The 12,026-nt window shown below is 54.9% G+C and overlaps 2 protein-coding genes across 3 annotated transcripts; one reads left to right on the top strand and one right to left on the bottom strand.

Moving 5' to 3' along the window:
* Window positions 1–527: 527 nt before the first annotated feature.
* Window positions 528–5,036, bottom strand: CNPPD1 (cyclin Pas1/PHO80 domain containing 1). The gene is made up of 8 exons (XM_005889673.3): window positions 4,750–5,036; window positions 4,187–4,295; window positions 3,558–3,639; window positions 3,275–3,395; window positions 3,061–3,189; window positions 2,427–2,488; window positions 1,945–2,062; window positions 528–1,728 (listed from the first exon to the last, which is right to left on the bottom strand). The coding sequence occupies exons 1-8, from the start codon at window positions 4,816–4,818 to the stop codon at window positions 1,183–1,185; spliced, it is 1,236 nt and encodes a 411-aa protein (XP_005889735.1). The 5' UTR covers window positions 4,819–5,036; the 3' UTR covers window positions 528–1,182.
* Window positions 5,037–5,987: 951 nt separating this feature from the next.
* Window positions 5,988–11,513, top strand: RETREG2 (reticulophagy regulator family member 2). 2 transcript variants are annotated; one of them, XM_070386531.1, is made up of 9 exons: window positions 5,988–6,575; window positions 6,856–6,962; window positions 7,740–7,770; window positions 8,132–8,267; window positions 8,677–8,761; window positions 9,050–9,193; window positions 9,349–9,443; window positions 9,616–9,751; window positions 10,006–11,513. In XM_070386531.1, the coding sequence occupies exons 1-9, from the start codon at window positions 6,307–6,309 to the stop codon at window positions 10,626–10,628; spliced, it is 1,626 nt and encodes a 541-aa protein (XP_070242632.1). In that variant the 5' UTR covers window positions 5,988–6,306; the 3' UTR covers window positions 10,629–11,513. The 2 variants fall into 2 exon arrangements, with proteins under 2 accessions (XP_070242632.1, XP_070242639.1); XM_070386538.1 differs by lacking the exons at window positions 5,988–6,575; window positions 6,856–6,962 and having other exon boundaries at window positions 7,753–7,770; window positions 8,220–8,267.
* The last annotated feature ends 513 nt before the right edge of the window (window positions 11,514–12,026 follow it).

The following is a 12,026-nucleotide window of genomic DNA, read 5'->3' as shown; positions in this document are numbered from 1 at the left end:
TTGTCATTTCCTTCTCCAGGGTATCCTCCCAATCCAGGGATTGAACCCGGGTCTCCTGCATCGCAGGCGGATTCCTTACCTGCTAAGCCACCACGGAAGCCCTTACGCTAATTACCACCATTTGTCAGCCCAGAAAGGAAGTCAGGAGACAAAGTGTCCTTGGGCTTGCCCTCAAGGAGCTCACGGGGCTCTGCTGGATATGCTCTCCATGAGATGGCCTTGGGATCCACAAAGATGGTGCTCACTCAGAACTTGTGACAGACAGGGCTACCCCTAGGCACCGCACAGTCACCATCTGTGCCCCACTGCACTAGAATCGAGGAGTGTTAGGGGCCCCAGGGTGCTGGGAGCAGGAACGAGGGAGCAGCTTGGTATGAGAACCTATGACCATCAAACAAGGACATTCTGGAATGGGGGTCAGAGAGAATGAGCAGCAGGACGGTAGGATCAGGGAGTAGGAGGCTGAGAAGGAAGATCTGGGGAGGAGAGTTCTTTGAGGGCTGCTGCAGAAGGAAGAGTCCAGGCCATGCAACTAAAACTGTTTATTGAAACCTTAGTTCTACAAAAGCGTGAAAAATCCAGATATAAAGCAGTGGCCAGAGAGGCCCGTGAAGAGAACACCCAGGAGAGGAACTGGAAGAGAGAAAAGCCCAGGAGCGGGGGACTAAGAAGAGAATGTTGGAAGACAAAAGGGCCGGGGTGAAGGTCCCAGAAGCCCCTGGTTCTTCTAGACTGGGCAGGGGTATGGGAGGCTTCCCCCCTCCCACTTCCCTCAGCAACTCCCATGGGTGGCCCTGTCAGTCCCTGCCTCTCCTACCTCAGGGACATCAAACAGACCCTGGTCAATGTTTCCTCCCTCCCTTGCCCAATCCTAGGAAACTCAAAAGCAAAAGTCTAGAAGAGCCCAGGGGACATGGAGAGACAGGAGCCTTGCCCCTGTCCACCTGTGACACGCCCCTGGTCACTGAGCTGAGGCTTTCCCTGGAACCACCACTGCCCTGGCCAGGCAATCAGCCACTGAGGGACAGAAGAGCAAGTGATCTTCAGTCCTTCTGCCACACGACCCCCTTAAGCTCCATCACCCAGGAGGACAGGAGACCAGCCAAGGAGCCAGATCAAGCTTTGCCCCTCCAGGCTCTCAGGGACTCCCAAATCCTCTTAACACATTCCTCAGAACCCTACCTAGCCTGGGAAAATGAAAGACTTCAGGCGGGCCAGTTCCATGATGCTGAAAAGGGAACATTGCTGGGGCTGTGGAAGCAGAGGGGGCATTGGGCTCCAAGGCCAGGGGGGAGCCAGGCCATGGGAGTGGGACCAAGGACTGGGGGGCCCCGTGGGGACAGTATGGTTGAGGTGGTGGCAGGCACGGCAGGTTGGGGAGTCCTTCTGGAGCTTCTGGCAAAGGGGGCAGTTGTGAAGAAGAATGGGGGGAGCAGGAGGGTCCGGAGGAGGCAATGGTGGGGGAGTCAGCGAGACTAGCAGACTGCCCCACAGTGAACGCAACACTACATTGCCTTCCAGGCAGCCGGAGACATTAGCAGGAGACGGCAGGCACTGTGGCATGGGAGAAGGTATGCAGGGTTCCAAAAGGCACCTGGAGGCCAGTCCAAGGTCTGGAGGGCCAGGCGGGGGGCTGCAGGACAGCCCTAAGGACTGGTGTATTACGGCCATCGATGCCACGGCGAGGGCCACGCTGCTCACATATGCCATAGCCAACAGGCAGGACAGCTGGGGGAGAGGGGTTAAGAAAGGTCAGTGCCCAAATCCCCTTCCTCTGAACCCTCTTCTAAATGTCTTTAACACACCCATCCCTTCTCTCTGGACATGTGGACTCAACTTAAGAGATCTCAGTCACCATCTACTTCCAACCCCATCTCCTGAGCCATTCTGTATTTGCTTGACATCAGCCAGCTCAAGCTCCGTCTGCTTCCTGACCTGCCTCACCTTTGCCAGCTGCTGACAGAGGGAGCCCAGCACCAGTTGCCAGGCAGGCTGCTCCAGCAGCACACACAGGTCTGTGTAGGTGTACCAGCCCCGCCGGCGCCCCTGCTGCTCAGCCACGCTGCAGGGATAGGAGAAAAGACAGAGAGGGTCTGCAATCTTCCTGCAGCTGGCCCACCGGCACCCTCATTCCCCCAGGGACCTACCAGGGAACACCGGGGAACTTGTTAAATGTACAGGCTCCTAGACTACCCGTTGATTCCAAAGATAAGGGTGAGACCAAGATCTGTATTTTAAATAAGCTTCTCCCACTTTTCCAAAGGTGATTACAAAGAGGAGAGCAGACTCGTTTCGGAACCATGACCTTGGGCAATTCTCTTTCTCCTTTTCTCCCTCCCCCCAGACCCTCACCTCTGTTTAGCTCCTATGGCTTAGGCCTCAGCCTCCAAATCCTCAAGTCCCTCTTCCCAATTCCTAGAACCTACCAGCCCTCCAGCCAGCTCAGCACCTCAAAGATTTCCCGAGGATCAGTGTAGAGCCGCCAATCCTGTGGATAAAGAGAAGAGCATCCAACCAGACTTGGACATGAGCCACAGTCAATTAATAACCAGACCCACAGCAGCAACTACAACCTCCACTACAGGTAACACGTGGCTCTTACCATGTGCCAGATACTGTTCCAAAAGCTTTTATGTATTAACTTATTTAATCACCACATATCTGGTTTCACATTGCACCCTCCAGTAAAAGCAAGGGGAAAAAAATAATCCTGGGAATGGTTCATGCCCATAGGGAGCCCAGAATCTAGGGAAAGGCAAAGTCTGGAAGCAAATACCCAGAGCCCAGTAAGATAAGCTCTGGCTCAGAGTGTACTCTGTGGGACCTGGAAGACTGACAATGGGAGATCTCCACTTCTGACTTCACCATGCCAGGAACCTCCAAAGACTGTGCTTATTCCAGAAAAGCTAGAGGGGAAGATGCTAATAAGGGAAGACATAAAGAAGACAAACAGAAAGATAAATGAAGAGACCACAAGAAGCTGGGAGATAAAAAACAAAGGATGAAAAGAACATAAAAGCAGGTCAGGAAAACAGAGCAAGAGAGAGAAGAGCTATTCACCATGGCACTCAGGAAGCCCCTCTCCAGGGCATTGAGAGTGGGCACGGCCACACCCCCAGCAGCTCCCCATTCATCATTGAAGACCTCTTCTTCCTCCCCTTCATCATAGAGGTACTTACTGGCCACCATCTGCAGAGGAACCAGAGGTGGTATCAGTAGAGCTCACACCTGGCTCCGGGCTTACCAGGGAGATAAAGGGAAGGGGGCATCTTACCATGGAGATCAGGAACAAGTCAGAGGATGACACATGCTGTAGGTAGTCTGGGTTTCTATGCCGGAGCCGCTCAATGTATACCAGAGCCAGCATCATAGCACACGGAGAGATGCAAGCCTCTCTGGGTATCAGAAAGCATTAGGAATTAAACGCAAGGATCTTTTGGTTCTTGTAACTTATGATGCTCATCCCTGTTTCTTTACAAGTTCTCTTTAGAGGTAACTGTTCCCCTCTCTCTAGAACCCAAACACTCTCACTCTGTATCTCTCAATTGTGGACTCACCGGGACACGTGGGCTACATATTTCTTCTGGAGCCGGCGAATAGGACTGGGGGCTGCCTTCTGGAGGAGTTCCACAGCAATATCTGCAGAGGCAGAAGGATAATAGAGTGAGCAAACAAATCCCCCACAGTGGTGCCCACTGCTATCAGCAGAAGACCCAGATCTACATTCTTTGAGGTCTTGGAGACAGGACCACAGTAACAAAGTGGAGACCCAGTTCTCCCACGCTGAAACAAAAGGCCTATTCCAAATTTGAATTCCAGCTCCTTCCAGCAGGAAGGCTTATTTCCCTGTCACCTGCAATTACCTAGGTGCGTCCTTCACTCTAGCTCATTTGAGAAGATAAATATGCCTTGTTGATGGGGGAAATATATGATAGATATACTTCGAAAATTAAAAGTTTCTAGTATATAGATCAAGAATAACATAAATTTGTAAGGCAGCAATATTTCCTACTCATTTGGATTTAAGGAAAAAATGAAATACAAACCTAGTCCTTACACCTGTCAAACATACTAGCTACCAAGAGGCAGTGTAGTTCACAGGGTACACCTAGAGTCACTTTGATGACAGCTGACAACCCCACTTTCAGGCTTCTCACTTGTCCGGTCGTACAAAATACTGTCTAACCTGCCACCGGGCTGGAGAGCTCCTCCAGGGTACAGTCAGTTTCCCAGTCCCAGCCATAGTAGAGTCTCCTTCGGATCCGGGCACTCAGCTTCTGGTGTCCTGGGAGGAACTGAAACAGGGCAGGAGGTGGGTGGAGGGTGAAGGGCAGGGAAGCGTATGCTGGAGGATCCTGGCTCCTGACTGGAAGGGGGCTACGGGGCGGTAGGCCTGCCTCAGGGCTGGTGGGGCCCGTGCCCCACCCAGCCCCGCATTCTCTGGATTGTTTGCTAGCGGCACTATGTCCACAGGGGGTGGAGTCCTTCTCACCGAGGGCTCCGGAGGAGAAGTTCTCCAAGAAGGGGCCGGGCTGGTTACCTCCTACCCCATTCCTGTACCCCGCGGCTTTCCCCATGGGCCCAAGGAGCCAGGGCCTCGAGTAGGCACGGGTCGAGCGGCTACCGCCTAATTCCCCAGCAGAGCCATCAGGCGAGCTCGCGGCCCCGCTCGGGCTCCGGTGGGGGGCGCGGAGGGAGCGCCCGCGGTCGCGGCTCCAAGCGCTGGGAGGCGGAGGGCCGCGTGCTCACCGTGAAGTCCTGGAAGCCGGTGAGGGAGAAGGTGCCTTCTTCGTCTAGCAGGAGCCCGGCCAGGTCCATCGCGGCGCCAGCCACTGCCTTACGATGGGAAGGGAACGAGTTCTAAAGGGGCCGCGGAGCCGTCCCTGCCCGCCTGCCCACCTGTCCGCCGGGCTCCCTCCCGCGGGCCACCGCCCTTGCCGGTGCAGCCCCCTCCCCTCGCGCCAGCCGGGGCAGGCGGGGCCGGGCAGCAGAGCCTCTTCCTGTTCCGCTCCGGGCGGGGCTCCCGGCTCCGGACTCGGGGCGTGGAGCTCCAAAGCCTGGGCGCCCACCTCACCGAGTAGAGTCCTGGCTTCGAGGCGCGTGCTGTGCCTTTGCGGCGCCGCGCGTCTGCCCGGTGTTTACAAGCCGCGGGGGCGTCGCGGGCGAAGTCAGCGCCGGGCACTTCCTGCTGCCAGCTGGGCCGAGCCGCCGGCTTCGACCGCTGGGAAGGAGCTGGGCTAGAATTCCTGATATCGCTGAGCCCCAGCGTGTCTGAGAAATCGGGACAATTCCTAGGGGACCGTGGCACACTTGAGGACGAGCGAGCCCGGCTGACCTTTTCGTGCCGGTGTAGATATAAATGTAAATAAAGACTCGGGACAGGGAGTTGCTCGCAATTGTTTTCTTTTAAAGGGGAGATGTATGCACACACAGAACAATATACATTTAAAAAATAAAGTCAGCAAGAGTACACAAATTTTAACTGGTGAATTGTGTACAAAGTAGCAAAGGCACTGATTTTTGGCTGTAACTTTTGTAGGATTATTGCCGAGATTAAATGTTGTTGAGGGAACACGTTAACAACATGCTTGTTACGTTGTAAGCCTCAATAAATGGTGTTAACGCCCCCGCCAAGAGTAAATAGCACCTAAACAGAGTTTTAGACTTCGAGACCCCAATATCTCGCTTAAGTATTTGAAGGAGTTCCGATGCGTGAAAGGAGGGAGAGTTTACAGAAAGTTGAGACGGAAACAACTTTTCTGTTTTTGAGTCGATCGAGTCACGCGCTGGTGTTTGTTTATTTGCTGAGGGGAAGGAACTGGGAGGACCAGTACGGCGAGGGTTGAGTAAAGGGACGGCCGCCGCCCTAACCAGAGCAGAAAGATCCCACGGGGTCATCTGGAAGCTGACTTCCTGCCACTTCGGGCCGCCTCACACCAGCAATCCAGGCCAGGACCGGCCTCCCTAGCCGCCCTGCCCACACAGTGGGAAGAAAATTGGCTGGGGTGGGCAAAAGCGGAGCTACAGCCCCTCTAGGAAGAGGGAGACACCGCCCAGCGCCGCCAAAACACACACCTGCGTAGGAGCAGGGTCACCGGCAACCCCCTGTGCGCAGGCGCCGGTCACCCTATCCCGGCGGTTAGGGCACATCACGTGCCGGGCTCGTCGCTCCGCCGTCACGTGACGCCCGTCCGCGGCCTGGGCGGCCCTCTCCGCGGTGTGCGCCCCCTTCCGCCTGACGCGCCCCAGGCGGCGGCCGCGCAGCCCTGGCTCCTCGCGGGCTCGGGCGGCGGCTGCGGCGGGGCTATGGCGAGTGGCGGTGTTGGTGGCAACACCGGCACTGGTGGGGGCCCGGGGCTGGGCCTGACCCTGGGCCTGGGCCTGGGCATGGGTGAGGCCACCGGCGAGGCGGAGGAGGAGGCGGCCACGGCCGAGGCGGTAGGACGCCTCGCCACGACGCTGTGGCTGCGGCTCCGCGGCTGGGAGGCGGTGTTGGCCGCAGCGCAGCGGCTGCTGGTGTGGGAGAAGCCGCTGCACAGCCTAGTCACGGCGGCCGCGCTCAACGGCCTCTTCTGGTAACGGCCGGGGAGGAGGGGGCGGGGCCGGGCAGCGCGGGAGAGCGGGGGCGGGCGAGCGCAGAGTACCATTCCCCTTTCTGGGGAAGACGCTTGTCCTGGAGGGCTGGTCCACCTCCTGGGGTTTAAAGATCGTTGTCAGCCTGGGTTGCCCCTTTCCTCTGTCTTCGGGTGTCGAATTCGGCCTGGAGGTTCCCATTCCCCCCATCAGTGGGCCTTTCGCGATGGGTGTAGGGGCCTCTCTCACTCACTCACCGCTGAGTGCCTGTTTCTCCCTAAGGTTGCTGTCTTCGTCCTCCCTACGGCCCTTCTTCCTACTCAGCATCTCACTTTTGGCTTATTTTCTGCTGGATTTGTGGCAGCCTCGCTTCCTCCCTGACATCTCTGGTGAGTGTGACTTGATTCATTCAGCAAGCCCCAGTGAGCACTTGTTTTGTGCCTGACCCACCCGGCTTGGGTTGAATGGTGAGACGCATGTACCGCAGGCCACCTGCCTCCCAAAGCATGACTGCTTACTTCCCCAGATGGGAAATAAATTTCCCCTTTCTCAAAATTCATGTTATTGTGTGGTTGTTCAGCCGCTAAATCGTGTCTGATTCTTATACATTGAGTGGTGATGCTATCTAACCATCCCATCCTCTGCCGTCCTCTTCTCCTCCTGACTTCATTCTTTATTGTATGTGGTAGTTGTAGTAAAGATTGTAGACTCCGCTTCCAGATTGCCTGGGTTCCATTGCCTGCTTCCCGTTTACCCTGTATGTGACCTTATAAAAGTCACTCTATCTCCAGTTTCATAAGGAGGAGGATATTCTTGAATTTGTGAATACACTTCATATGCTTATGGTAGGGCTTCACTATTCTTACCAGGGTTTTCTTGTCCACATGTTTACTTAATAGACAGTTTAGAGAACTGGGTGCCAGGTTGTGTGTGAGCTGTTTGGGGTGTATGTACATGTGAATGTGAATAAGATGGGGTTTCTATTGTTGAAAAGGGTAAAGCCTGAGGAAGGAGACATGCAAACAGCGTAACAATGTAATACTTCCTGCAAATGGCATTTGGAGAAAGCACTTTGGGACTGCAGAGGAAGGGCAACTGTTTCTGGCTTGGGGAGTGTTTCCCAGAGCTCTGCCCCTGAGTAACTTGTCTCTCTTCCCTCTCTATAGCATCATCCCCAGAGGAGCCACACTCTGACAGGTGAGTGCAGACCACCCCTTGAAGAACAGACAAATGTCCAAACCCTGTCTTGCTTTGGTGCCAGTGTCACCGCCATGGTGCAGAGCAATTTGGAGTTCCTGCAAGCACAGCCCCCAGGATAGTGAATGCACTGTAGCAAGTTTGCTCCCGGGTTCTTGTGTAGGTGTTTGTGTGCCTGCTGTTTTCAGGGCAAAGGGTTGGGAGCCCCGGGCTTTATTTCCCAGGAGCCATACAGCCTCCTTTTGGGAGGCAGGGTTGTCCACTTTCTTAGACTACAGAGCTCATGGGCATTCTCAGAGGGATTTGAGTGCCTAGGAAGCTGGTGTCTGAGGCCTCCAGGGGTCATATCATGTCTCCCCAGTGAGGGTGCGGGGTCAGGAGCCCGGCCGCACCTGCTCAGTGTGCCCGAGTTGTGCAGATACCTGGCTGAGAGCTGGCTCACCTTCCAGATTCATCTGCAGGAGCTGCTGCAGTACAAGAGGCAGAATCCAGCTCAGGTAACCTCCCCCTCATCACACAACAGTGCTCTACCCTGTGGAGAAATGGAGGTGGGGATGGGGAAGGAGTGACTCGCACTCCTTGACTGGAGACGAAGGATATGGCCTGGGGCCTTCTTGAGGCAAAACTTACTGCTAGTAGCCTGATACAAGAGGCAGAGTAAGCTTTTGGTGTCCTGACACTATTTCTTGCCAAGAGAGACCAAGTTTGAATTATAGGTGTTTGGCTATGTCAGTTGCAAACTTCCTAAATCAGTGATCCTGGGAATCTTCTTGACTAAACTGGATCAGTGCGTTCTTAGAGGACATACCCTTCCTTCCACCAGTGGAGCAATAATAACTCTTTCCCCGGATAAGTGGAACGCATACCTCAGTCCCCTGTTCTTAGACCCTGTGCTCTTCTCTGCAGTTCTGTGCTCGTGTCTGCTCTGGCTGTGCTGTGCTGGCTGTGCTGGGACACTATGTGCCAGGGATTATGATTTCCTACATTGTCTGTGAGTAGCATCTGGCCCCTGCCCTTTCCAGAGCTCTTTCTTTGTCCTCTTTTCTTGGACTGACCCAAGGGGGGTTGTTGCACTCTCTTTGCCCATTTACCCATTTACAGAGATCTTCAGGCGGATGCTGTGGGATTAGTGGAAGGAGGGCAGTGGATGTGGGAAGAAGTTGGCACAGCCTCAGGAAGGGGCTTGGTCTCCTTCAGCCTTTCCTGTTTAGGCATCAGTTGAATGAGGGCTCTTAGGTAATAGGCATAGGGAGCTCTGAGTTGACTCTCTGACCCTCAGTGCTGAGTATCCTGCTATGGCCCCTGGTGGTGTATCATGAACTGATCCAGAGGATGTACACGCGCCTGGAGCCACTCCTCATGCAGCTGGACTACAGCATGAAGGCAGAAGCTGATGCCCTGCATCACAAACACGACAAGAGGAGTAAGGGGATCCCATGACCCAGGGGGGAAAGGCGGGGAGGACCTTGGTTTGAGGCTTGTGAAATGCCCTGGGATTTAGATACTCTCCAGAACTGTGGCTATGTTTGTCCCCCACCTCCGTTCCTGCTTGGTCACTGCCCTGCTGTTGTTCTCCAGAGCGGCAGGGGAAGAATGCACCACCCGGAGGTGATGAGCCACTGGCGGAGACAGAGAGTGAGAGCGAGGCAGAACTGGCTGGCTTCTCCCCGGTGGTGAGGTCCAGGGGTCCAGGGGCGATGGGCTGTCGAGTAGAAGGCTGGGGGAGAATCTGCTTTAGAGCAGCCACCTCTCAAGGGGATGGGAGTCAGTGGCAGGGCAGGGATGCTCCTGGAAATGGGCTCTCTCATCCCTTTGTCTGTTGCGTTCATCGTGGTTCCCTTGCAGGTGGATGTGAAGAAAACAGCACTGGCCTTGGCCATTACAGACTCAGAGCTGTCAGATGAGGAGGCTTCTATTTTGGAAAGCGGTGGCTTCTCTGTCTCCCGGGCAACCACTCCACAACTAACTGACGTGTCGGAGGGTATGGGAAGTCCTTTGTCCCTCCTAATCTTCCTGTTCCCTGTCGGGATGCTGGCTGTGCTCTCTGGTGGTTGCCCTCATAAATGTTTTCTTTGGGGAGCTCATCCCCTAGTTGTATACCAAGTTCCTGAAAGACCTTAACACCCAAGGCCTGGCCTAGTATCCTATGTCCTGAGTTCTCATACTTGAACTGAGTGGCCCGTTGCAGCTACTCAGAACAGCAGGCCCATTCCTGGCCCTTTGTTTTCTGCACAGATTTGGACCAGCAGAGCCTGCCAAGTGAACCAGAGGAGGCCCTGAGTCGGGAGCTAGGGGAGGGAGAGGAGACAGACCTGGCCCCTCCCGAAGATCTGCTGGGCCCCCCTCAGGCCCTCTCACGACAAGACCTGGACTTGGAGGAGGAAGAAGATGCGGCATCCAAGGAAGCCTTGCTTCAGCTCTCATCCCCCCTTCACTTTGTGAACACGCACTTCAATGGGGCAGGGTCTCCCACAGATGGAGTGATGCTCTCCCCTGGAGGACCAGTGGAGACACTGAGCCCGGAAGCAGTGAGTGGTGACCTCACCACTCCTCCCAGCACCCTGTTGCCCCTACTTGGCCTTGCCGAAAGTGACCCAGTCCCCTCCCCCTCCGTACTCCCATCTCTGCCCCAGGACTCACCCCAGCCCCTGCCTGCCCCTGAGGAAGAAGAGGCACTCACCACTGAGGACTTCGAGTTGCTCGATCAGGGGGAGCTGGAGCAGCTAAATGCAGAGCTGGGGTTGGGTCCAGAGACATGCCCAGAGCCCCCTGATGCTCCACCCCCTCCACCCCTAGGGCCCGACACCCCGTCTCTGGTACAGTCAGACCAGGAGGCTCAGGCCATGGCAGAGCCATAAGCCTGGGGGAAGGAGTTGCAGGCACAGTAGGGCCTCCTGGCTAAGGATGTCACTGTTGGCTCCTTTCCCTGCTATCCTGGGGAGGAGCAATATGTGGGGAAGCTGGCTATCAGATGGAGCCAGTCCACCCTCCACCTGCCTGCCTGCCTGCCTGCCTGCCGTCCCAGGCCTGGGACAGTACCTGGGATTTGTTTTAAGTTTGTAAATAATTTTACATTTGGGTTTAGTGGTTATGAACAGGGCTAGGGGAGTCCTTCCCACTTGCCTCCCCGCCTCATCTCTAGTCTCATTCCACAATGCCCCAAGCCCTGACGGTCTGTCCTTTTCTTTTTCCTCCTTTCCTCAGGGACCTGTGCTGCTCTGTCCTCGTGTCCCACTCGGTTGTTTAGTTCAGGCACTTTATCATTTTTCTTTCCTATCCCAGCCCCTCTCCGCTTTACTTCCCTGCTGTGTCCTGTCCTTAGCAGCTCAATCCCCACTCTTTACCAGCTCTTCCTCCCCAGCTGGCCCCAGCTAAGCTTTAGGGAGGCTCCCGTCTGGGAGGTACAGATGAAACCTGGGGTGGTGGGTCGGGTCAGTAGTTAATGCACTTAAGTCACTGTAGCCGTGGAACCTCCACTGCACCCTTGCCCTCGTTCATCCTGGCCCTTCCCTATACAGGATGAGAGCAGGGATCCCACAGCACATACGCCAGCGCTGTGGTAGTGAGCAGGACCTCTGTCTTGTGGGGTGAGGGGCTTTCTTATCTTAGGGAGGAGTAAGAAGATCTGTTTCTCTGGGCCATGGTCCAAGTGTGGTGGGACCCCCTACTAGGGTCAGAAAATGGACAGTAACATCTGTGCAGGTGTTGACTGGAAAAATAAAGTGTTGATGGTTAGAACTGCTGCTGCCTGCCTCACTGTGAGCTCTGTCTCCCTCTGTGCTCTGCCCCTACTGCCTTGTCCCCTATTTGCTCCTGGCTGTTAATTTACTTCGGTGCAAAACAAGGCCAGAAGCAAGAATTACCGTGACAGCTCTAACCTGCCCTTAGCCGAGTTCTCTGTGATATGCTTAGTAAGGTTTAGCATGTGCAAGTAAGTATGTGCAGGAGGAGACTGCTTCAGCTTCCCAGTCAGAAATTTGAGACCACTGTGCACCACAATAGTTGTTTTCTAGTGTTGTCCACAAGCTTAACACTTATTGTCAGAAGTCCTTACCTATCTATGTACTGACGGTTAACTCCCTCAGTCCTCATTTGTCTCTCCTGATAGAAGCAAACAAGCAGGACTTAGACCTGTATTAAAATTGATTCCAAGGGGCTTCCCTCATGATCCAGTGTTAAGAATCCTCCTGCCAATACAGGGGACACCGGTTTGACCCCTGGTCTAGGAAGATCCAACATGCTGCAGGGCAACTATG

The sequence above is a fragment of the Bos mutus genome, chromosome 2 (genome assembly GCF_027580195.1).
Source record: "Bos mutus isolate GX-2022 chromosome 2, NWIPB_WYAK_1.1, whole genome shotgun sequence".
NCBI lineage: Eukaryota > Metazoa > Chordata > Mammalia > Artiodactyla > Bovidae > Bos > Bos mutus.
The sequence above is the reverse complement of the archived record's forward strand: the minus strand, read 5'-3'. Positions and strand labels throughout refer to the sequence as shown.